Source organism: Oryx dammah, unplaced genomic scaffold (genome assembly GCF_014754425.2).
Source record: "Oryx dammah isolate SB20612 unplaced genomic scaffold, SCBI_Odam_1.1 HiC_scaffold_1, whole genome shotgun sequence".
Classification (NCBI taxonomy): domain Eukaryota; kingdom Metazoa; phylum Chordata; class Mammalia; order Artiodactyla; family Bovidae; genus Oryx; species Oryx dammah.
Window position 1 is genome coordinate 74,772,379 of NW_024070185.1, and position 26,888 is coordinate 74,799,266.

General features: G+C 41.0%; 1 protein-coding gene across 1 annotated transcript in view; it reads right to left on the reverse strand.

The window, feature by feature from the left end:
• Window positions 1–11,543: 11,543 nt before the first annotated feature.
• Window positions 11,544–26,888, reverse strand: part of RASEF (RAS and EF-hand domain containing) — a 79,942-nt gene continuing 64,597 nt past the window's right edge. The window contains exons 15-17 of the mRNA XM_040244423.1: window positions 22,601–22,720; window positions 19,391–19,467; window positions 11,544–12,560 (exon numbers count right to left, since the gene is read on the reverse strand). Coding sequence (XP_040100357.1) covers window positions 12,455–12,560; window positions 19,391–19,467; window positions 22,601–22,720 — 303 coding nt within the window. The 3' untranslated portion in view covers window positions 11,544–12,454. The remainder of the gene's footprint in view (window positions 12,561–19,390; window positions 19,468–22,600; window positions 22,721–26,888) is intronic.

The window sequence follows — 26,888 nt, forward strand, 5'->3', positions numbered from 1 at the left end:
GGCTGGTGCACGGGGATGATCCAGAGAGATGAGATGGGGTGGGAGGTGGGAGGGGGGTTCAGGATTGGGAACTCATGTACACCCGTAGCTGATTCATGTCAATGTATGGCAAAACCAATACAGTATTGTAAAGCAAAATAAAGTAAAAATAAAAATTAAAAAAAAAAAAAGAAAAGCTTGTGTTTGTGGTACTCTCCCAGAAGCTTCAGTGCTAAACTCACTGCTCTTTATTACACTGTGGGCAAACACTGAAGCTGAGATTTACTTACCTTCTTCCAAAAGGAGGACCTTGAGGTGGCTTCCTGGTTCAAGGTTCTTTTGAACCAAGGTTCTTTTGCTGATTTAGAGAGCAAACCATCATTTTCTCTTATCATGCCTTCTTCGGGAACATGTCAGTTTCTATCCCAGGTACTCAGACCCCCATCTACATGATCTCTCTGTTTCTCTTCCTGCCTACCTGTAAGGGAAGGGTCCAGCCCTTTCCCATGTCCTGCTTCTGTGGACTACTTTCCATGTCCATGATCTTCACTCCAGGTGTCATTCATTCCATGCAGCTGATAGGCACTGGGAGTGGGATACAGGCAAGAGAGCTACAGCAGCCTCCCAGGTGTGTCCGTGCATGCTAAGTTTCTTCAGTCATGTCCAACTCTTTGTGACCTCATGGACTGTAGCCTGCCAGGCTTCTCTGTCCATGGGATTCTCTAGGCAAGAATCCTGGAGTGGATTGCCATGCTCTCCTCCGTGGGATCTTCCTGACCCAGGGATTGAAACTGCGTCTCCTGTATCTCCTGCATTTTACCTCTGCATTACCTGGGAAGCCTAGAAATATGTAACCAGTAACCAACAGGGGCAGAGAGGAGAGATTCTACCGTTTGCCTTTGACATTTGATTATACTGTTGTTCAGTCCCTCAGTCATGTCTGACTCTTAGAATTGAAAGACATGACAGCAGAATTTTTTTATTTTTATTTTTTAAATTTTATTTTTACTTTATTTTACTTTACAATACTGTATTGGTTTTGCCATACATTGACATGAATCCACCACGGGTGTATACAGGCTCCCAGAATTTTTTTTAAAAAGTAAACAATATAGAGTTTTGAAGATAGATTTGAGGAGTCTTCCATAAAGAAAAGTTCAAAGAAAGAGAAACCAGGAGACCCCTTGGACTGCAGCACACCAGGCTTCCCTGTTCTTCACAGTCTCCCAGAGTTTTCTCAAACTCATGTCCATTGAATTGATAGTGCCATCCAACCATCGCATCCTCTTGTTGCCCCCTTCTCTTCCTGCTCTTAATCCTTCCCAGAATCAGGGTCTTTTCCAATGAGTTGGCTCTTAGCATCAACTTCAGCATCAGTCCTTTCAATGAATATTCAGGGTTTACTTCCTTTAGGATTGACTGGTTTGACCTCCTTGCAGTCCAAGGGACTCTCAAGAGTCCTCTTCAGCACCACAGTTCGAAAGCATCAGTTCTTTGGTGCTCAGCCTTCTTTATGGTCCAACTCTCACATCCACACATGACTACTGATTATGTTATCCTGCTTTCCCTGTTGTTTCTTTCTGGAACAGCTATTTTTGGCTATTATACTTCCTTCCTTCCTCTCCTGGTTTCTCTTTCTTTGTGCTTTTCTTTCTGGAAGACTCCTCAAATCTGTCTTCAAAACTCTATATTGTTTACTTTAAAAAAAAATTCCGCTGTCATGTTTTTCATTTCTAAGATCTCATTTTTTGCTCTATGAATGTTCCTTATTGATACTATCTTGTTCTTGTTTCAAGGCTACAGCAGTTTTGTCTGTCTCTCAATATATTAATGAAAGATTTTTTTCCTCTGCATAAGCTCTGTTTCCCCAAGTTGATATTTTCCTGTTTTATTTGGTCTCCATTTTCCATGTTAGGGCCTTTCCATAAAAATCCAGTGATCCTTCGATTGTTCAGAGGAGCTAACATCCTAATTGAAAGCTCAAGTGATGGGAGCTATTTACCAATCTTGAACTTTACAGTAGGGTGATGGGGGCAGGGTACATTTCTTGTAAAGGTCTTTCCTCTTATCTGGTCAGTATTCCAGGGGAAAGTCTTTCAGTCTCTGAAAGATAAAGGCATCAGTGTCCTGAAAGCTGAGTGGGTAGTATTAGCTTTTAGCACTGAGCACTCAGATGACATGTCATTTAACCCCCCTGCTTTTTGAATAGTACCAGCACACTCAATGTAGAAGGCAACGGCACCCCACTCCAGTACTCTTGCCTGGAAAATCCCATGGATGGAGGAACCTGGTGGGCTGCAGTCCATGGGGTCACTAAGAGTCGGACATGACTGAGCAACTTCCCTTTCACTTTTCACTTTCATGCATTGGAGAAGGAAATGGCAACCCACTCCAGTGTTCTTGCCTGGAGAATCCCAGGGACGGGGGAGCCTGGTGGGCTGCCGTCTATGGGGTCGCACAGAGTTGGACATGACTGAAGTGATTTAGCAGCAGCAGCAGCAGCAGCAGCACACTCAACCATGCCTTGTATAGCCCTCAATCTAGCATCCTTGTTTTACTGCAGAAAATAGATCTCCATACTTAGGTCAGAGTAGTAATGGCATAGCATGAGAGAACAATACTTAAGGATAAAACTGCTTCTCAAATTGCTTTCACCCCACCTTCCCTTATACCCCTACCCCTAGTTCCAGAGGTACCTGCTTCTGCCAGTTCCTGAGTCTGTTGGGAAATCTGCAGTGTAAACCTAGATTGCTCAGTTTCCCGACACTACTAGCTTAGGATTCAGCCTTCTTAGGTTAACTCAGTTCCAAGTTTTCCATCTACTTTTCAGATTCATAATTTTGTCCCTGTTCTGCCTTTCTGGCTCTGATTCTTTAAAAGAAAAATGCATTTGACTCTAGTTTCAGTGGAGTTTTAGGGGAGAAAAATAATTGCCATCACACCCCAGTAAACGTTCAATATTTCTGATTCTCAACTCAGTTATCCCCAATCTTTATACCTTTCTTAACTTTCTCAGCCCATGTTCATGACAATAAGATAGATTAAATCAGATTTGCTTCAGAGCTGCAGTTCTATTTTAGTTGTACTCTATTTGTAATATTTATTTTAATTTTTTAATTAGAGGGTAACTGCTTTACAATGTTGTTTTGGTTTTTGCCATACAACAATGTGAATCAGTCATAATTATATGTATATCCCCTCCCTCTTGAGCCTCCTTCCCATCCCATCTCACCCCTCTAGGTTGTCACAGAGCACCAGGCTGGGCTCCTGTGTTATATAGTAGCTTCCCACTAGTTATCTATTTTATACATGGTAGTATATATATGTCATTGCTGCTTTCTCAATTCATCCTACTCTCTCCTTCCTCCACAGAGCTGCAGCTATAAAGACAAGAGGCAGACTACAACAAATTCCTGCAATGACAACATTTTATCCTTAAACTTCAGTACACTTGATGGTCAAGAACAATTGGCTACATACATTCTTTTTCTTCTGTGAGATTTGGCCTGCTCACATATAAATGGCATTTATAATGTTGGTATCATGCTCTCCTGCTTGGAGCCTGGAGGGGAGTATATATCAGCAGTAAGTGGTAGTCAGGGGTGCAGGACAGAGCAGGGGAACCAAGGCCCCCTTCCCACAGCAAGCTTCCAGGCTGAAGCAGGCCTGAACTGGATCAGGGAGAGGATTGATACTGCTCTGTCCAGCTTTGAGTTTTGATTACTATGTGAGAATTCTCTTCTAAATAGTCTATGGTTGCAACTTCTCACCCAGGGCAGGGGTTTTTACTTTGGGCCTTGGACCCACTGGGTCTGTGGGTAAAAAATCTGTATTTCTACGTTGAATGGGAAAAAATAATGTTTATTTATTTATTTACTAAACTAACTGGAATTTAGCATTTAATTTAGTATAAAATGTTAGCACCAAACTCTAGGAGGATTATTGATATCTGTGACTGTATCACCAATAGAAATCACAGATATTTATAATTTACATTAGATTCTTTGCAGATGTCTCAGAATACCATTTACCTTCATCATGATGTCAAAATTATAGTTGTTAATACATGTACCATCAGTTCTTGTAATTTAATGTGCCAATAAAGCAGCATCAATACCTGATAGCTCAGTTGGTAAAGAATCTGCCTGCAATGCAGGAGACCTTGGTTCAATTCCTGGGTTGGGAAGATCTGTTGGAAGGGATGGGCTACTCACTCCAGTATTCTTGGGCTTCCCTGGTGGCTCAGCTGGTAAAGAATCTGCCTGCAATGTGGGAGACCTGGGTTCAATCCCTGGGTTGGGAAGATCCCCTGGAGAAGGGAAAGGCTGCCCACTCCAGTATTCTGGCCTGGAGAATTCCATCTACTGTATAGTCTATGGGGTCACAAAGAGTTGGGCACAACTGAGCAACTTTCACTTTGATAATGTCAAATATCACAACATTTTTATTAAAAAAAATATTTCTTTGAACTTGTTTCATTCTTTTCATTCATTTTTTTTTTTTTTTGGCCATGTCATGAGGCTTGTGGGATTTTACTTCCCTGGCCAGGGATTGAACCCAGGCCCTAGCACAGAGTTATAACCACTGGACAGCCAGGGAATTCCCCACAACATTTTAAATATCTTGGGAATAAGCTTTCAATATCATTGGCTTCCTTAATAATCTTATCTATTTTATTTTATTCATTTAAAAACATTATGCCAAGGGGATCCTGAGCTTCAGCGGAGTCTGTGACATAAAAGACCCTTGAGACCTAGATCCAGAGGAATATGAAGTCATGAGGAGGGTGGGGAAATCTTTACCCCTACTCAGTAAATTCTAAAGGGCTGCAGGAGACAGAAGTCAACCAGCATGTCAGGTACACAGGTAACCTGCTCATCACATGCAATCTGACCAGGTGCTGTGATGGGCATTTGGATAGAAATCATAGGGGGAGAGGCCCTAGCTCAGATCCCAGGGTTGGGCATAGCTGCTGGGAGTCTCTGAATTGAGACTTACAGGACAGAGAGGAGTTGGGCAGGCTGATGCCGAGAACAGAGAGAGTGGTGTTCCATGCAGAAAGTGGAGCTGAGTAAAGGGCTGGAGGAGAGAGAACAAGGCTTGACAGGAACAAAGTTTTCCAGTGCCTGATTGGCGGCTTTGGGGTGGAGAAAGGTGGGGAGGAGGCAGAATGTGGATCTTCTTTGTCTATTAAGTTTGTTGTCAACCCCTACCAGAATATAGTCTGCTTAAGATCTGTCTTACTCTGCTTCCCCCGGGTCTAGAATTGCACCCATGACACAGTCACACTCAATAAAAACAACTGAATTAGTGAGAGAACAACTAGGAGCCAGATCACAGAGGGCCTGAGAGGTCGTGTTAAGAAATTTTTAGATTTCATCTAAGAGTAAATATATCTGTTTCTGAAATGACTGATCAAGAATAGATTTGTGATGAATTAAAGAGCATTAATTTTACTCCTAAAACTACACTGGAATTCATAAAACTCCCTTTGAGGAGATGTTTATCCAGCTCTTGAGTTCCACCCTGCAGTAATGGGAAGATGTACCAGAAAACTGAAATTGAAAAATTTTCAGAAAGTCAAAATCCTAAAGACAGTGAAGGACTCTATAAAAATGTATGCCAAATGCCATGAAATGTGGTTCCTGAACTGTCAGCCTGAGAGGTCACAAGTTAAAGGTCCTTAGAACTAAATTCCCACTCTATGGAAATTTAAGAAATGTAAATTCTCAAATAAACCTGATAAACAAATGCAGATGAAAAATTAGAACTGGATAGTTATTCCTAAGTTTTGCACCTGAAAATTTATCTTACTCCATATTTTCAAGTTGAAGCAGGGATTTGTGCCTATTTCCTATTTTCAGCTATGAAAACATCTTACTGTCTAGATCTGGAAAGAAAAGATATTATTTTAAGCCTTGCAAAATATGCTTTGTTGGCGATTCATTCCTATCCTGTGGACTTTTGGATATATATGCTGGAAATCCTTGTCAAGAGGCATCATAGTATATAAACATAAAGGTTGGTTCCCATTTAAATAATCCCAGTACCCACCATCATTTTTACTGTCATGTAGATTTAAAATCTCAGTTGGAGCTCTTCTTCCTTTTAACTACTTCATCCAGTCACCCCTTAATAAATGGAGGGTCTGCACTTACAAGGATTCCATTCTAGTTTTCAGGCCCTCATTTTTCTCTCAAAAGATTTACTTCTCTTTTATGGTTCTGGTTCAAGATGAAAGTAGAAAGACATACACTCATCTTCTGTGAGAGCAACCAAAATCATAACTAGCTGTTGAACAACTATCAATAGGAAGACACTGGAATCCACCAAAAAACAAAACAAAACAAAACAAAAAACACCATGTCTAAAGACAAAGACGCGGCAGTAAGATGATGGAGGGGTGCAACCAAATAAAATCAAATCCCATACCTGGAGGGTAGGCAACCGGCAAACTGGAGAACAATAATAGCAAAGAAGTTCTCCCACTGTTGTGAAGGTTCTGAGCCCCGTGTCAAGCTTCCCAGCTTGGGAATCTGGCAGAGAGACTGGGACTCCCTAGGGAATCTAACCTTGAGGGCCAGTGGGATTTGATTATAGGACTTCCACAGGACTGGGTAACACAGAGACTCCAGTCTTGGAGGGTACAAACAAAATCTTGTCCTCACCAAGACCCAGGGGAAAGAAGCACTGACCCCACAGGAGACTGAGCCAGACCTGCCTGCTAGAGTTGGAGGGTCTCCTGTGGAGGTGTGGGTCAGCAGTGGCTCACCTTGGGGACAGGGGCACTGGTAGCAGCAGTCCTTGGAGGTGCCCCTTGGCATGAGGTCATCAATAACCCTATCATAGAGCCCACAGATGCTAGGGCTGGGTTGCCTCAGGCTAAACAACTAATAAGGAGAGAGTGCAACCCATCAGCAGATAATTGGGTTAAAGCTTTACTGAGCATGGCCCTGCCTACTAGAGCAAGACCCAGTGCTCACCTCCAGTCCCTCCTATCAGGAAGCTTACACAAGCTTCTTAGCCTCATCCACCAAAGGGCAGACAGAAGAAGCGGCTAGAACCAAAACCACATTAAATAAAGTTAATCAGGAAGAAAAAGCAGAAGGTTATGTCCTAGATGAAGTGACAAGAAAAACAACTAAATGAAGTGGAGACAGGCAAGCTTCCAGAAAAAGAATTCAGAATGATGATAGTGAAGTTGATCCAGGATCTTGGAAACAGAATGGAGAAGATGCAAGAAATGTTTAACCAAGACCTAGAAGAACTAAAGAACAAGGAGAGATGAAACGATTATACTAGAAGTAATCAACAGCAGAATGACTGAGGCAGAAGAATGGATAAATGACCTGGAGGACAAAATGGTGGAAATCACTGCTACAGAAGAGACTATAAAAAAATGAATGAAATAAAATGAAGACTGGGTAAGACCCCTCTGTGACAACATTAAACTCACCAACATTAGCATTATAGAGGGTCCCAGAAGGAGAAAAAAGGACCTGAGAAAATATTTGAAGAGATAATAGCTGAAAATCCTAATATGGGAAAGGAAATAGTCAATCAGGTCCATGTTGCTCTCTCCAAGCACAGAGTCCCAGGCAGGTTAAACCCTAAGAGGAACATGCTGAGATACACAGTAATCAAAAGGACAAAAATTAATCTACACCACTTTTATGGCAGAAAGCTAAGAGGAACTAAAGAGCCTCCCGATGAGGTGAAAGAGGAGAGTAAAAAAGCTGGCTTAAAACTCAACATTCAAAAAATTAAGATCATGGCATCTGGTCCCATCACTTCATGGCAACAGATGGGGAAACAATGGAAACAGTGACAGAATTTAATTTCCTTGGGGTCCAAAATCACCACAGCCATGAAATTAAGAGATGCTTGCTTCTTGGAAGAAAAGCTATGACAAACCTAGATAGCATATTAAAAAACAGAGACATCACTTTGCCAAAAGAGGTCCATCTAGTTAAAGCTATAGTTTTTCCAGTAGTCATGTATGGATGAGAGTTGGACTGTGAAGAAGGCTGAGCACCTAAGAATTGATGCTTTTGAACTGTGGTGTTGGAGAAGACTCCTGAGAGTTCTTTGGACTGCAAGGAGATCAAACCAGTCAATCCTAAAGGAAACCAACCCTGAATATTCATTGGAAGGACTGATGCTGAAGCTAAAGCTCCAATACTTGGGCCATCTGATGCAAAGAGCCGACTCACTGGAAAAGACCCTGATGCTGGTAAAGATTGAAGGCAGGAGAAGGGGACGACAGAGGATGAGACAGAGGATGAGATGGACGACACCACTGACTCAATGGACATGAGTTTCAGCAAGCTCCGGGAGACTGTGAAGGACATGGAAGCCTGAGGTGCTGCAGTCCATGGGGTCACAAAGAGTTGGACATGACTGAGCGACTGAACTAAACTGATCAAAGTGCCAGGTACTGTTCTCAGCACTTTCCTTACATATACTTATTTAGTCCTCATAACCACTCCATGAAAAATGTACTGTTATCATCTCTGTTTTACCAGTGAAGAAGCTGGGGGTACACAAAGGTTAAATAAGCTCCTTATTCACAGTTACTGACTAGAAGGTTCACGAGGCAAGGTTCAAACCCAAGCAGGCTGGCTACAGAGCTCAGACCTGTGGCCACTACAATGTACTGCCTGTTATTCTGTTGTGTGTGCATGTCTCTGTGTATGTGTGTCTGCAGAAACTCTGCAAAGCCTGCCTTATTTAAACAGTTTTCTTGTGTACAGCAGAGGGGAGGCAGCAGCAAACAACAGGGATAAAGCTCAAAGAATATGTCTAGTTAAACAAGTATAAGGTCAGTAAGGATGCTGACCAGTTAGAAAGGGTACTAAACAAGTGAGAGCAGGCAGCCGCATCCAAACCAGGATGAGCAGGGAAACTTCCTGAAGGAAGTGATGTTTAGAAGGAGAAGCAGGAGTTAGCTAGGCAGGGTGTTGTTGGGGGGGGGGTGGGTACAGAGGGGTGTCAGAGAAGGGGCCTAACCCAAGGTCATGAGAATGCCAGAGTATGTCCTGCCAGTTTTCTACTAAAGCCTCACTACTCCTGGATATCACACCCCAAAGCTGGTCAACCTGGATATCACATCCCAAAGCTGGTCGAGAGGACGAGATGTGCCACAGTACCACACATCACCCTTTTCTTCCCCAGCTAGCTGCCCAGGCCAGGGTTTTAGAGGTGCAGTTTCATGTAGGCACATCCTAGAACTAAAATTACTTCAGCAATGCCTGCAGCAAAGCTGGAGGAAATACAAGAAGACCAAAGCAAGTGTTTTTTTTCTTTTAACTGAATTTATGATGCAGAAAATATAATGTATTCTTTAGATATTTGTACTACCATAAATTACACATTATAGGATAATTATTAGTGGTTTGAAGAGAAACAGTATAAATGAAATACAGCCAATATTATGAAAATGTAAACCCTGTAAATCAAAATTATAAAATAATTATTTCATTACTTAGAGGTCTTCTTAATATATGAAATTTCTTACACATACATATAATAAAAGCCCACAAAAACCATGACTCTGAAGCTAATCACTGTACAAATATGAAAATAAATCTTTAAGCTCAATTTTATCTTCAGCAAGAGGGTTGTGTGGTTTGGGCCTTATGCAAATCACATTTAGTATTAAATAATCAGATGTCACATATGTCATATATAGCAGCAAGTAGAAAAAAATAAATTATGAAAACGCACGAGGCTAAAAGTTAACAGGGAAAAATGTCTCTATAGCCAGTGTTCTCTTCATGTCGAAACTAAAATAATATCCAGTGTATCAGGATACATAAAAAAGAGTGTAGTGTAATTGTGATTTTAAAATCTCTACAAGGAGTAATTGAGACAAGATGAGTAGAGTAACAAATTAAGTTCAAGTTAAAAACACTAGCCGTTTTTGTTATTACCAAAAATAAACTCTAAATTTGGGAACAGCTTCATAAAATCAAATGTTGGTAATAAACTTAGTTTCCTAGCAGGGCAGTGAAAGAGCTAGCAGTAGCTTCTCTTTAAATAGGATAGCTAACCAGAGCTGTAAGTCTAAGTTTACAGTTGTAAGTCTAATTTGAATTTTGTTGCAAAAATATTTATCCACGTTAAGATAGTTAAAGATGTTTGCTTCATTTATCATAGGCACTTATGTAATCTAATCAGTTTGGGTTACTGCCCATATAGTCCAGAAGCAAAGGCCAAGATAATACTTCTGTATCAAAGGTATATACTATTATATACATATTGTAAGACAAATAGAGACACTGGGGGAAAATAAATAAAGACAACACAATAACATGTATACTAACACAGTTTTGTGCAACTGCACCAAACTCCTAAACTTGAATACCATATATCAACACACAGGTCTGTTAGGTCTGTTCTAACCTGGGCTCCACAGATGCCACCGAGGCAAACAGCAGTGGTAAAACTTTCATCGCACCATGGCACAAAAATAACCATCTCTCCTTGAATCAGTCTGACAGTTCCCCACCAGCAAGGTATTTGTTTTTAGTAAAAAATGTAAACTTTTTTTTCCCCTCTGGGACCAAAAAACAGGAAACAGGAATCCATGGTAGAGTTGTTGAAGACAGAACCAACTTCCCAGTGAAAAAGAACAAAACCGAACTAGATCTCACCAATAGAGAGAAGGCACACTTTGAAAAGCTAAATGGATGTTGTGGCTATTTATAAGCTGTGTTAACATACTACCCAATTTTCATTAAAAAAAAACAAAAACAAAAACCTTGGAGAATTTAAGGTCTGATCATAAAAACTGTAAGTAGAGTTGTTTTAATCCTATAAGAGGGATGTTTTTAGCTTACATAGTACAATAAATAAGAGCTATTATTTTTTTCAGCAGGCTACTTGGGGCCTGGATCTATGAATCATGTTAAGTTCAAGTCTCTGGTTGGGAATAACTTAGTTGGTTCTGGCCACTGAAAATTGAAACCAAAGACCACGCCTCGCTGACCCACCGTGGGGTCAGGTATTGACCTTTGGCTCTTGGAGATATTTCAGTGGGGAAGTCTGGGAGGCAGCACAGCTTCTTAGGAGAGCAAGACCCCTGAGGCTGTTGGTGAGGATGAGTCCTGAGTCACCTCAGACAAAGGACTGACTCACCTGTACCCTAACCACAACTCCTCTTCAAAGGAGATGACTTTCCAAAATTACACATAACATTTCTTTCACTGTTCATTGTTTAAGGATGTGAATGCTGGCAGTCAAGGTGTTAGGGTATCTGTTATAGAAAAGAGATTATGCTCTTAAGCCATGGGGAGGTTTGAATTTGCATATTTTCATTTGGCAAAATGATAAATTAAACTAGTATATTTTAAAAACTATATATATACACCTATATAGTTCACATACCATAACATTCACCATTTAAAGTATACAATTTAGTGGATTTCAGTATATTCACAAAGTTGTGCAACATTAGCACAATATAATTCCAGAACATTCTCTTCATCCCCAAAGAAACTATATACCCATTAGTAGTCACTCTCAATTACTCCCTTTCACCAGCACCTGCAATCTCTTGCTGATTTTTTTTTTTTTAAGTGAAGTGGGACAACTTTCCTGGGCATTGTATTTTCAGTAGCATGTGGCTTTATATTTTTCATTAGAATTTTTAGCAGTGAATTGAAACCATGGTCTTTATAAGTATTCTGAGATTATAAAACACCCTCTTTAATATACAAACTATTTTTGTCCCCCAAATGTTTTCTTTATATATAAGACAATAGATTTTTCTATCTCCACTGGAGCATAAAACATTACCATTTTTTTCTCAATTAAATTCTGTTCTTGTACAAGAAGTGAGAAAAATTGATACTTAAATATTTAAAAAGATGAACCAGAGTCCTGATAAACCATGGGCCATCACACTCTCCTCACTCCTTAAAGAGCTTCAGAGCTGAGAGAGCCAAGGCCTGAAAGGCCAAGCTGCTTGTTTACAGATGAGGAAATGGATCTAATGTGGGTTGGTGACAGGTTCAAGACCAGAAGGCTAGTTTACAGCAAAGGTAGGAAGGTAACCCCCTTTTACTAGTTTTCTATTGGGTTGACCAAAAAGTTTGTTTGGGGTTTCCTATAAAATGGAGAAAAACCTGAACAAACTTTATGGCCAACCCAGTAGTACTGAATATTGGAAGTAAATGTCATCTACCACATGAATCTAATTATGTCAGTGAATTTCTTTTATATCTTTGACCTGAGCATAAAAAGACTTTCTAAAGATAAGGCAGGCATATTTAACCAGGGGGCCCAATCACTCATTGAAACAGCAAAAAAGAGCCGAGGTTCTGGAGGGACCAAGAACACAGTTCAGATTCCCCACACTGTAACTCTCCACGCAAGTGTCTGTAGGATGTACCACTTCATGGAAGAAGTAAATAACTCATGCACATTCAGTACTCTGGGGATGAAGGCTTCGTGGGCCAAGGAGGGTTTGGAGTTAACCATTGCAACAGTTCTTCATCTGGGTTGACTTTTTGGAACTAGTGCCACTCAGATTGGTAATGGATTTGCTGTCATCCTCATCAGTTCTTTTTTTCACTTCCCTGGAGACAGAAAGAGAGACATACAGACAGAGAAGATTACGGAGGTATAAAATAGAACCATAAACAACTTGGTAGAAATAAAACTGCACTGCTAAGCAGCTGCTGTGTGCCATCAGACAGGGTGCTAAATGCTTTGTAGGTGTTGACATTTAATCCTCACAGGTAAGATTTTACTGTGTCCCATTTTATATGTGAAAAAATGAAGGCAAACAAAAAACATTAAGAAATTTCCCTTAGGTCACATAGCTGAAGAAGTGGCAGAACTTGGATTGCAACCACGCAGGTGAGCTCCAGCCATCTGCATTCTGAACAGTAGGCTACACACTCATGCACGTACACAGAAACACATACCCAGGTGCATACACACATGCACACAGACTACTGTTGCTCGCTCCTGTGGTTATGCATGGTGTATAGTCTGCCACACACACAGCTCATTCCTTAGGACTCTGGAACCTAGCTTCCACCCCCAGCTAATGCTTAACATTAACAAAAGCAATGATGGCTTTATAACCATTTTGAAATAATACTTGATCATGGAGATAACAGCAGATGGTTAAAATCCAAAAAAATCCTTTCGTCTCTTCCTAAATTTCTTTTAGAATTAACAGAGGCACTTTTAGAATTAACAGAGGAACATTTCATGCAAAGATGGGCTCGATAAAGGACAGAAATGGTATGGACCCAACAGAAGCAGAAGATATTAAGAAGAGGTGGCAAGAATACATGGAAGAAATGTACAAAAAAGATCTTCATGACCAAGATAATCACGATAGTGTGATCACTCACCTAGAGCCAGACATCCTAGAATGTGAAGTCAAGTGGACCTTAGAAAGCATCACTACAAACAAAGCTAGTGGAGGTGATGCAATTCCAATTGAGCTATTTCTAATCCTGAAAGATGATGCTGTGAAAGTGCTGCACTCAATATACCAGCAAATTTGGAAAACTCAGCAGTGGCCACAGGACTGGAAAAGGTCAGTTTTCATTCCAATCTCAAAGAAAGGCAATGCCAAAGAATGCTCAAACTACTGCACAATTGCACTCATCTCACACGCTAGTAAAGTAATGCTCAAAATTCTCCAAGCCAGGCTTCAGCAATACGTGAACCATGAACTTCCAGATGTTCAAGCTGGTTTTAGAAAAGGCAGAGGAACCAGAGATCAAATTGCCAACATCTGCTGGATCATGGAAAAAGCAAGAGGGTTCCAGAAAAACATCTATTTCTGCTTTATTGACTATGCCAAAGCCTTTGACTGTGTGGATCACAATAAACTCTGGAAAATTCTGAAAGAGGTGGGAATACCAGACCACCTGATCTGCCTCTTGAGAAATCTGTATGCAGGTCAGGAAGCAACAGTTAGAACTGGACATGGAACAACAGACTGGTTCCAAATAGGAAGAGGAGTACGTCAAGGCTGTATATTGTCACCCTGCTTATTTAACTTATATGCAGAGTACATCATGAGAAACGCTGGACTGGAAGAAGCACAAGCTGGAATCAAGACTGCTGGGAGAAATATCAATAACCTCAGATATGCAGATGACACCACTCTTATGGAAGAAAGTGAAGAGGAACTAAAAAGCCTCTTGATGAAAGTGAAAGAAATGAAAAAGTTGGCTTAAAGCTCAACATTCAGAAAACGAAGATCATGGCATTCGGTCCCATCACTTCATGGCAAACAGATGGGGAAACAGTGGAAACAGTGTCAGACCTTATTTTTCGGGGCTCCAAAATCACTGCAGATGGTGACTGCAGCCATGAAATTAAAAGACGCTTACTCCTTGGAAGGAAAGTTATGACCAACCTAGATAGCATATTCAAAAGCAGAGACATTACTTTGCCAACAAAGGTCCATCTACTGAAGGCTATGGTTTTTCCAGTGGTCATGTATGGATGTGAAAGTTGGACTGTGAAGAAAGCTGAGTGCTGAAGATTGATGGCTTTTGAACTGTGATGTTGGAGAAGACTCTTGAGAGTCCCTTGGACTGCAAGGAGATCCAACCAGTCCATTCTAAAGGAGATCAATCCTGGGTGTTCTTTGGAAGGAATGATGCTAAAGCTGAAACTCCAATACTTTGGTCACCTCATGCGAAGTGTTGACTCATTGGAAAAGACTGTGATGCTGGGAGGGATTGGGGGCAGGAGGAGAAGGGGACAACAGAGGATGAGAGGGCTGGATGGCATTACCGACTCAATAGACATGAGTTTCAGTGAATTCCAGGAGTTGGTGATGGACAGGGAGGCCTGACGTGCTGAAATTCATGGCGTCGCAAAGAGTCAGACACAACTGAGCAACTGAACTGAACTGAACTGAACTGAGGCAACACTGCACCAAAGATCTCCATGATCCTGTGAAAGCTCCCTAAGGAAGTCTCCTACCCCTGGGGATGCTTGTGTAATACACACATTCTGAAGTCCCACCTTAGACAAGCTGAATGAAAATGTCATGTGGTGAGGAGTGTGTGACAGCTTGTCCCCAAGATGGCCGCAGAGAATTCCACCTTCCCTGTCAGTGTCTGCCATTCCCCCACTAGTGGTGAATGAAGCTTGTGCTGCTCCCCCGTGGTCGGGACCGGCTCTGTGACTGCTCAGTCCAATGGAATGGCGAGGGAATGGTGTGCTGGCACTTCCACATGAGGCATTAATAAGGCCTGATCATTTTGAGCTGCCATGTAAGAGGCCGAGGGCTCCTCACTGGATAGAGAACAGCAGAGGGGTCCTGGGGGCTGAGATGCAGACCCAGCCGTGACCGTAAATGCATGAAACACCTGAGGGAGAGCAGTCAAGGCCCCTCCAGTGAGATCCAGTCTCTCCTGGTAATTTCAGAAAATAAAAGTTGGTATTGTTCCGGGGGGACTACATTTTGTGTGCTTTGTTCCCAGATCCTGGGAACTGGCATGTTCCCAGAACAGCAGTGCTATTTAATAGAATGTAATTCATACATGTAATTAAAAAGTTTTTAGCAGCCACGGTAAAAAGTGTAAAGAGAAATAGGTGAAATTAATTTCATTAATGTATTTTAATCAACTTGGTATTACAACAATACTATCACTTCAGCATGTCACCAATAAAAATAGTCATGAGGTATTTTACAATTTTTATACTGACTTCAAAACCCAGTATTTATTTAATACACCTAGCACATCTCGGCTTGGATAGCCACAATTCCAGGGGATAGTGGCCACTAAACTGGTCAGCACAGCCCCAGAAGGAGCTGATGTGCTAACCTTTGAAAACCACTGCACCTGAGTAGGAAAGAAAAGGGAAACTAGTTCTTGCTGAAGACCAGTTAATAAATGCTATGCTACACATTTTCACTGAAGTCCTTATTACAACACACACACTGTCACATGACAGGTGGGCATCACTGTCTTCACAGATGAGGAAACAAAGACTCAGGAAAAGAAGGAGGATACACAGTTCAACCCGTAACACCCTGGAAGACCTGGTTCAGATTTATGACCTCCTGAACTATATTTGTATTGCTTAAGCCACTAAGTTAGTAGGAATTTGTTACAGTGACAACAGAAAACTAATACAGCTTCCAAATGCAAAAGCTTGACCACTGAACTGAACTGAATTGAGGCAACACTGCACCAAAGATCTCCATGATCCTGTGAAAGCTCCCTAAGGAAGTCTCCTACCCCTGGTCATTCAACAAGTGTCCGACTTATGCCAGGCTCTGGGATCCTCAACTAGTGAGCTCTGAGAGAGAGCCAGGTATCTTCTAAATAAATCGTTACCAGGTCCTGAAAGCTGCTAACACACAAGCACAGTGGAGCCGACCTACTGGCAGGATAGGAATTCATTTAAAGAGGAAGGGAGGTTCCAGGTTCGGGGAAGCAAGAAGAGATGCGAACAGAAAGGTTAGGTGAGATCTGGCTCTGGGGGACTGTTAGCTACTTGCTAAAAGAGACTGGGTTCTTTGCTGTAGGTCGGACACCAATGTGGGGTGCAAGCAGGAAAGTATTAATTGGATTTTTATTTACAAAGATCACCCTGATTAGAGAAAGAATATGGACAGATTGAAGAAAAAGTGCAGAGAGGTCACTGAATCATTAGGGCCTCAGAACCCACTAGAGGCAGATGATGAAGAAAGAGGAAGGAGTCAAGACTGACTCTAGGTTACTATTTTTTTTTAATTATTATAATGTTAATAGTTTCCTGAAAAGGGGAGTATAGAGTGAAGAACAATTTTATAGAAAACACATTAGGATTTAGCTATGTTGGGTCAGTCAGACCTACAGAATTTCCATTTGTTGGTGGGTGGGAACATGGAATTTTAAAAAAGATGGGAGTTAAAAATATAGAAATTGGAAGTCACTGTCTAGACACAGTTTTAGGAACCATGGGGATGGAAGACATTAGGCAGAGAAAGTAAGAGCAAGAGAGTGCAAAATAGAATCCAGAAATTGCCAGCATTTAAAAGGCAAATCAGAGATTCAAAGTAGTGCAAAGTCCTAATTTTGCCACTTAGTAGCTGTGTCACTTTGAGCAAGCCGATAAAGCTTTCTAATTCTCAGTTTTCTCATCTGTACAATGGGTACAGTAAACACTATCTTCACAAGACAACTCACATCTCTCTCTTCTGGGAGGTCCAACAGGCCCCTATCAGCTATGTATCATATGGCTGCCTGGTCATATTTTTCTTGTTTTTTCTCTAATTTTAAATTGCACAGCCTATCTTACATACCCTGGTATCTCTACAAGGCCTTCCTGCTGAGCACTCATAATAATGCAGACATTACTGAACCTTGAAAGCAAATATTAAGGGAGAAAAACAGGCTGTATTTTTCACTTGGCCTTCAGTTTCCTTAAATCTACTCAAAATGCAGGCACTCCCACTTTAAGGGAATCAAGAAAATATAATTCCAAACATCTAAAACAGGTTTAAGGTTGGGAAAACTAAATTACCTCACCCCAAACTGCCATATGCTTAACAGCATTTTAAATCAATCAGTCTTATGGACAGATTTACACCCAGTGGGTTTAGCAACGGTGCTGAACTGATATATCAGCCTGAGCTTTTTATGTTTTTTTCAAATTTCAGGCCACTGACCAATTTGATGCTTGTTGTACTTGAATCTATTGCAAAATGTTTAAAGCCTGTGGCTCTAGTGGTGGCAGACTGACGTACTGATGGACAGTGGATGGAATGAACGTCCTGTCAGCCCTACAGGGAAACTGAATTTCTAGGAAGGACTTTTCCTGGGATTGAGAGGTTTTTCAAGAAAAGGCAAAGGAATTCATGTTGTTAACCAAACACTTATGGCCTCCCTTTAAAAACAAACACTGTTTCAGACAGTGCAAATCCATAAACTTTTCTAGTTCAGGTTTTAAGACATGACATGGTATGAAATGGAATTATGGGAACTATCTTATGAGATCAAGTCAAAAATTTAATGTTTTGCATTGTACACATTTTGAAGGCTGTAAAACTTTTTAAAGTAATCTTACTGGTGGAAACAAAACTATTTTCATTTAAGACTTGGTACTTTGACAAATAATCAGATGACGTGGTATAAAGCAAATTAAAGGCTCTACAGATTTGCTTTATTTATAATTTTCCTATTTAACATATTGTTAACATAAGTAACCTAGAGGTCTCAACAACAATTTAAAAAGCTCTCTGATGAGTGATTCACAAGAAGTGACCTTGTTATCAAAATGCTTCTGCACATAGCTGTTTTAAGTAAAGCTACATTGTAAACAGGGTGGCTGCTAGGCTGACTCCACACACTTATCTATGGACTCATAGGCTGTCAGGACTAGAAAGCCTTATGGATCATTTTCTTTAGCCCCTTCCCTCATTTTACAGATTAGAAATGCTGGACTTAGTCAAGACTCCACAGCTGTTCGGGGCAGATTTAAGATTGGAGTTTGAGCCTCCTGACACTACACTCCTCCAGTGTGCTGGGCAGAAGCCCTCAGCCATGCAGAGTGCCTTAGCTGCAGCTTCCTTTCCTGCTCAGCTGGGGCAGCAATGTAGCACCTCCTACCTGAGGTGAAGGTAGTGCTGAGCCCTTTATTCTACTAAAGTTAAGATTCTTATAAAAACCAGAATCTCACAAATGATCAGAAAAAGAACTACATGACTAAAGTGGTTTTGCTTTGTCAGCAATTAAAATTCATTGGCTGGATTTTGATAACGCACGTTTTTATATTTTTTCTTTTTTTTATATTTAAACTGTTAGAGCAGTAAAGAATCATCTTTTCACTTGTGGCAGAAAACTAGCAGAAGAAATAAGTCTAACAGAAAACATTGCTATTTCCTAAGAATACTGCAAAGACTGAAATACAGTTAAATCCAAGTTCCTCAATGATGCAGTTTTCATTCTAATCCACATCCCAGAATGTTATTTATTATTAACACCATTGTCTAAGCTTAAAAATTACCTGGGTAAGAACGTAAACAAAGTGCTTCCAACTGGCATGATATACAATTTGCTTTGTGAAGTTTTTTTCCTTTACCTTGGAAAATGTCATAATAGTTATATTCATAATGGTCTCTTGTGTTTAAAATCTGGTTCCTGGAAATGAGTCATACATGTCAGCTGTTAGCTTTGTGGTGACATTTTGCAGAAATGTCAATGACACCTCAGGTGCACCTGCTTTTGTTTGGCAGTAGAGGTATTTTCCCAATGTTCACAGGGAACAAGCAGCATTACTAGTTTTTTTCAAAAACTGTTTCTCCAACCACTACTGAAAGACAAGACAGTGTTCCCCAATACAGATTCACTTTATGGTCAATATATTTGACACATACAGCAGCTAAGTGAAAATTCAATCCTACATTCAGTTTTCCAAATATAAGGCAAAACTTTACCGAGCAAGATGGAGAACAGCTTCCACTATATTTGAACCATCTTTGGCGCTTGTTTCACAAAATAATGCCCCATAGGTCTGTAAAAAAACATATATATGTATACACACACACAATTAAATGAAGGCTTTGATTAGGTTTCCTGGAATGTTCACTTTTAAAATCAATAAAATAAAAATATTCCCCTGTTGAGTATACTAAAAATAATAGTTAAGTAATTGGATTCAAAGTTTTAAGACTTTAAAAATAAAACACATTTGAGCCTAGTTATTCCAGTAACAGTTCCTAGTCAAAAGAATTTTTTTAAAAAAACTTTTTATTTTTTATTAGGATATATCCAGTTAACAAATAATGTTGTGATAGTTTCAAGTGAATAGCAAAGGGACTCAGCCATACATATATATGTATCCACTCTCCCTCAAATGTGGCAGTCTCATCCAGGCTGCCACATAACACTGAGCAGAGTTTCATGTGCTATACAGTAGGTTCTTGCTGGTTATCCATTTTAAATATAGCAGTGTGTACATGTCCATCCCAAACTCCCTAACTATCCCTTTCCCCCAACCTTCCCCCTGGCAACCATAAGTCCCTTCTCAAAGTTTGTGAGTCTGTTTTTGATTTTTAAGTAAGTTCATTTGTATAATTTCTTTTTAGATTCCACATATAAGGGACATCATATAATTTTTCTCCTCTATTTGCCTTACTTCACTCAGTATGATGCTCTCTTGGTCCATCCATGTTGCAGCAAATGGTATTATTTCATTCTTTTTAATGGCTGAATAATATTCCACCCAATCAGAGAATTTTTGTTTTGCATCCCCCCCCAAAAAACCCATCCCACTATACAAAAATTTCATAGTTTAAGGTTCTTATATCCAAGAGTCACACATGCCACCAAATGTTCTCTATCAAATAACTTGAGAGAAATAAAAATGATAGCTTAAGCTAACCACACAGGAATTAAATGTCCATCAGAAGTATGTCTCCTTTAGGCCAGCAGCTAACACACCTCTCTTCACCCTATCATCCTTTTCTATTGAGATTCAGCAGTCTTTGTGTTGCTAAAACCAACGGACATTTTCTAGTCCTCTATTATTTAACCTCCCAGTGGTTATACATACAGTCATTGATTGTTATCACTCTTCTGCTTCAGACCTTCTGATGTTCCCCATCCCTTACAAGCAATATTGAAATGCTTACCTGGCTGACAAGGCCTAGGTATGCTCGTATGGAGCCCCAGCCAACTTCTCAGTTCTACCAGTGGCCACTCTCCCTCACAATGCTCAAGTTACCCTGGCCAGCCCGCTATTTCTCCAATGCTCCACATTTTCTCCCACCTCAGGACCTTTGCAGGCTTCCCTTGTGGCTCAGTGGGTAAAGAATCTGACTGCAATGTGGGACACCTGGGTTTGCTCCCTGGGTCGGGAAGATCCCCTGGAGAAGGGAAGGCTACCCACTCCAGTATTCTGGTCCGGAGAATTCCATGGACTGTACAGTCCATGGGGTCGCAAAGAGTCGGACACAACTGAGCGTTCATTTCCAGGACCTTTGCACCTGTTGTTACCACTACCTAGGTTATCCTATATCCTTAGAGACTCCCTTCACCAGGCTGACTTTTACCTACCTTTTCGATTTTTAGGTAATCCTTCCTTGAAGTTGAGATTAAGTGTTTCCTAACTCTGAAAAAGTCAGCATGAGGAATTCCTATTACAAAACCTCTTGACATGTATTTTTCCAGCACAGCACTTGCCACAATTGTAGTTGATGAAGTGTGTCTTTGTCTAACAAGCTGGAAACAACTCCTTTAGGAAAGGAGGACTGTGTGTGCTGTGGGGCCAGGTGTCGTTTACCTGGTTCCTGTGTGGGACTGGGAAAGGATGTGATGGATACTCTGGAGCAGGGAGAAAGGAACAACCGAACAATGGGGAAAGATTACTGGGACACTTTTACTCATGACCCCCTCCATCCACAGAAATGCTAGAACAATTCCCCAAATGAATCTTATTTCTAGGACAAATGGGTAGTGCTGCTGCTGAATTTCATAGTCAGGATGTTATTGGATGAAATAGAGATGGCCTTTGAGGATGCAGGAGGGTGGCAGACATGAGATGCATAATAAGTAAGCAAACCTTGGGGAATCTCTAAGAAATTCTGGAGAAGGAATAAAGTTGGCATGCAGCCAGGAGTGATGGCTCTCTAGGGGGATGAGTGGATTACATAGGTTTAATGTCTGTCTCCCCTAGACAGTAAACTATGTGAGGGCAAGGATGGTCTCTTTTGCTCTCTACCCTTTGCTCAGCTCACAATAAAATACTTTTCACTTGGTAAATACAATTAAATATGTGTTGAATGGATCTTGTCTGTATTTCATTGCCTAGTTTTAATGTTTATCATATTTGGCTCACAGTTATACCATTTAAAATAAGAAACAATTCCAACTTAAAATAGGGAAATTGAAACTTGTTTTTAAAGATCACTTGTTTATGTTATAGAGCAGTCTTTTCATTGATGATGACAGACAACAATAATAGCTATGTCAAATGAGACTGTTATGGTAAGAACTTATGTGACCCAAGGGCCATCTGATTCCTTGTTCCGGTAAAACAAGTCATAAGAGGGCCACGAAGCATTCTGACACAATGCCAGTGATGAGAGAATAAGCACTGCCCACAACAGTAATCTGAACAGAAATGAAGCTCATTCCTTATACAAATGCATAACCAAGAATAACTGTATACTATTCCAACTGAGTACAAATCTTAGACAAAAGAACATGTCTACCAATTCTCTTCACCCTGTCACCCAGGTGACACACTGCATCATCTGCTGCTCCTTGGCACAGTGACCCTGGGGAACCAAAGTCAACTTTTCCAAACAGGACACCCATGCTTATTCCTTCACCTGGATCCCAGGACTAGAGGAGGATTCCAGGAACTGGGGAAGAGTGAGGAAGAAGACAGGAGAATTTTGCCTCCTCTTTATCACTGATACTCAGTGGGGAAAATGGTCACATGATTGTTTTACCCCCACAGGGGATTTAATTCTTGTTGTTAATTATTGACATTCATGGGGTGGACAGGGGGCACTGGGAATTCTGTCTGCGTAAGGACAGAAGGCTCATCAGACAGAGTGGAGGTTTGTCAAACACCCTTTTCAGCACATGTAGAGAAAAGTGAAAGACCTCTTCTAGTTTGGGCCCACTCTTACTCTTACCATGGCCAGTTTTTCTCCAAAGTACCCTGGGACACATTTTTGTCCCTCTGCTTCAGCAGCATCACGAAGATCAGCCTTGTTTCCCACCAACATGATAGGAATGCTCTCATGGGCTGCATCCTACCATGAAGAAAAGAAAAAACGGTGCATACATGAAACACTGGACAAGTTAGGAGGATAATGACAGCAACAGCTACCATTCTGAGTGCCCCTTGTATGCCACATGGTGTACAGACAATATCTTTAAACTCCAAAATATCCCTAAAAGGAGACAGACTTTTCCCCATTTCCAGACCAGAACACTGAAATTCAGAGAGGTTAAATAAGATGTTGTAAGGGTGAGGGCCGAGGTCCAAATGACTCCATCATCCTTGCCACTACAGAAACCGATACAAACTCAAGATGCGTCACCTAGAGTTACATTTAGCTGTAGTGCTCACATAATTTGCTATAATTTTCACTCCAAACAGAGGTGATAACAAGCCGGGTTCATTACCCCAGGTACAAAACACACAAATATTCCCTCAGCTATGAGGGGACAAAAAAGGAGTCCGAAAGTTCCACACTCACTGCTATCTGGCTTATGACAAAAGCAAAATACAAAGGCCCTAAAGATCAACATATTTCTTGTGAGGAGTTGATGAGCAATCATTCAAAGTACCAGTTTCTCAGGATAATGCTCCCCAATTAGCATGTGCACATGTCGTGGCCTTCACAGAGGAGCTGGCTGACTGGAAGATGTGAGAGGCAGAAGTAAGTTTGGGATTCCACCCCTCCCACCACCTGGCTGCTCACCGGCTGTGACTGTGTGAAGTCCAGCAAGTCTCTTCCTGTTTCTGACTCCATTTCCCTGTCTGAAATGAAGGGGTCAGTAAGCCCCCCTCAGCAGGCTATGATGAGAACTGAAGACTATGTGACTAGAGAAACAGCCTTTTGGCTCCTATACAAGCAAAGCAGCAGTGGTGACTGACCCGTGGGGAAATGATTCTTTGCGGCGCCTAAACACAGCCGGGTGCTCATCCACTTTGGTGCCACATCTGATACAGCATCAAAAATGAGCCTTGAAACTAAAATTATACTTCCTTCCTCTTCTGACCATTTTCCTCCAATGGAATGCATCAGAGTGAAGTAAAAGCAAAGGGGAGAAGGAAATGAAAAGCCCTCCTCCAGACTAGACACCCCATCCATTAATGTGTTAAGTAATTGCATTCTGTGGGGAACTGCTTGGGATCATATGGAAGCCATTAATCAAATGTTCACTTAAGCCAGCCAAGACTTCTCAAAGCCACATGGGTAAGTAATGGCACCTCCTTCAAGTCTTAACTCAAATATGATCTCCTGGTCTGACCAGCCTGACTGCACCACCTGCAGCACTCTGCCTCACCATAAGGCCGTTTATCCTGGCCTTGTTTTGTTTCTACATCTAGCACTTCCTATCATTCATTTTATTTATTTATGTTGGTTGCCTTTTCAATAACCTCAGATATGCAGATGACACCACCCTTATGGGAGAAAGTGAAGAGGAACTAAAAAGCCTCTTGATGAAAGTGAAATAGGACAGTGAAAAAGTTGGCTTAAAGCTCAACATTCAGAGAACGAAGATCATGGCATCCGGTCCCATCACTTCATGGGAAATAGATGGGGAAACAGTGGAAACAGCGTCAGACTTTATTTTTGGGGGCTCCAAAATCACTGCAGATGGTGACTGCAGCCATGAAATTAAAAGACGCTTACTCCTTGGAAGAAAAGTTATGACCAACCTAGATAGCATATTCAAAAGCAGAGACATTACTTTGCCGACTAAGGTCCGTCTAGTCAAGGCTATGGTTTTTCCAGTAGTCATGTATGGATGTGAGTGTTGGACTGTGAAGAAAGCTGAGCGCGGAAGAATTGGTGCTTTTGAACTATGGTGTTGGAGAAGACTCTTGAGAGTCCCTTGGACTGCAAGGAGATCCAACCAGTCCATTCTGAAGGAGATCAGCCCTGGGATTTCTTTGGAAGGAATGATGCTAAAGCTGAAACTCCAGTACTTTGGCCATCTCATGTGAAGAGTTGACTCATTGGCAAAGACTCTGATGCTGGGAGGGATTGGGGGCAGGAGGAGAAGGGGACAACAGAGGATGAGATAGCTGGATGGCATCACTGACTCAATGGACGTGAGTCTGAGTGAACTCCAGGAGTTGGTGATTGACAGGGAGGCCTGGCGTGCTGCGATTCATGGAGTCACAAAGAGTCGGACATGACTGAGCGACTGAATTGCACTGAACTAGAATACAAGCTCCAAAGGGTAGGGCCTTTTGTTTTTTTTTTTTTTTAATGGATATACTGCCAATACATGCACAAAACAAGGATGCCCAAGATATTTTTCAATGTGTAGAAGCTGGAAAGAGATCTCATGTCTCAAGTGTCTCCATTCAACTTTTACCCAAATATCCAATCAACAAACTATTAATAACAGGTAAATGGCCATAATTTTAAGATTTTCTAACCTAGTGGTTTTCAAGTGAAATATGTTAATTATTAATTCAGAGGATCCATTCACCACTGCCACTCCACTGCTTCCCAATCCTTTCACGCATCTGAACTGTCTCACTGTTAGTTTTGACCCATATTATAGTGGCCATATCAACTGTCCCAACAGAATTTCCCCAAATGAGAAAAGGTGAACCATGGTGAAGACTCACTGAGATAAGCCAAAGTCAAATGCCAAGTGGCGTCTCACTTTTTTCTCCAGTAACAAATTCAGTATTTCATCTTGAATACAATTTTCTCCCTTTTCCGACCCTATGAACGGTAACACCACTAGCTAAATGAATCACTTACGGCAAGTAGGTGCTTACTTACCTAGCAAATTTTGCAGTAGGGTACCTGGCATGGGCGGTAACGTCACACGGGGCTTTTTCAACCCTATGGCTGACCCTGCCTTCTGTGCCTCCTTGTCTTGAGTATAATCCAAAGTCTTCAAAGGGAGATCAAGTCCAAAAGTTTCAACAATAAACAGTTTTGCTATAGATCTTAAATATCTGTGTGTGAGTTAGTTGGGATTATCCATTCTTCTCTCGTTGGTCTCCCCAGAGCTTCCTCTGTCCCCTTGAGTAGATGCCTCTCCTCTAGGCACTAACTACCTTGGCGATCCTTTCTTGATATTGGAGGAGTTTTTCTTAGCCTGCTGCTCATTCTGGAGCTTCATCAAAAGAACAACCAGTGTTGAATCAGCAGGTCTAATTCTCCCTTCCACTCCAACCTCCAAATGACTACAAGCCAGTCATGTACTTTCTATGCCTCGGGTTTCTCATAAAAAGTGAGGACAACATGACATTTACTTCCTTTCTCAGATACGTTACAGAGGTGAATATAACATGTAGAAAATTTTGTGAAATAAAAATGCTACATAAATGTCAACATGCTTTTGATGTATATATAATTTTCCGTCATGATTTTTCAGTTGAGCAAAATGCATGTTTATCATTGAGTCTTATTGCCATTTTTCAGTCAGTCATTTCTTACATCTTTAGTTAGAAAGAGAACATTTTGGTATTTTACAGGGTATGAAACAGGCCCAACTAAAGAATCTAGAGGCTAACTTGAGATCAGACAGCAATCAGTTCTCTGTTCAGCCACCACTGCACTTAATGCCTGTTAAAAATGATAGATCACAGACATACTTGAAAAATTGTATTAGCCACTAGTTTTTTTTTTTCCCCCAAGAGACTATGCTGAATCATGGCTTGAACTGTAGTTTTATGGTGATTAATAATGTTGGCAGAACATTAACTGTGGTCAAAATAGTTTCCTACTTTAAAAAATTATTGATTATGAAACAAAGGATATGAAAGCTCCTCAGATGAAAGACACCATCTCATTTGAGCAAAAGAAAGCATAGATAGTAACCACACGTTTAAAATGCCAACTAGTGTGTTAGTAGTACGTTGGGTATGTAAAGACCCAAATCTCTATCAGAAGAAAGCTGAGAACACGGTTCCTATAGAATCTGGACCGGGTGGTGCCAGGTGGTGATGGTATTTCACCTATACTTCTAGCACACGTGTTGGTATGCTTTCGCCTATACATCTAGCACACATGGAAGCAAGCCCCTATTATACCTCCAGTCACACTACACACCCAGCTCCATCACCCTCTTGTTTGTGAGAACTGCTTTTCCTTGGGTTGTCTGGATTTTTACTTGCTGCCAGTTGGGTTCTGATCATATTAAAACCCAGGACTTCCCCCTCTCCCACCACCACTCAGAAGCTCACTTTATTAGTGTCCTTGGTTCTGTGGGAACTGG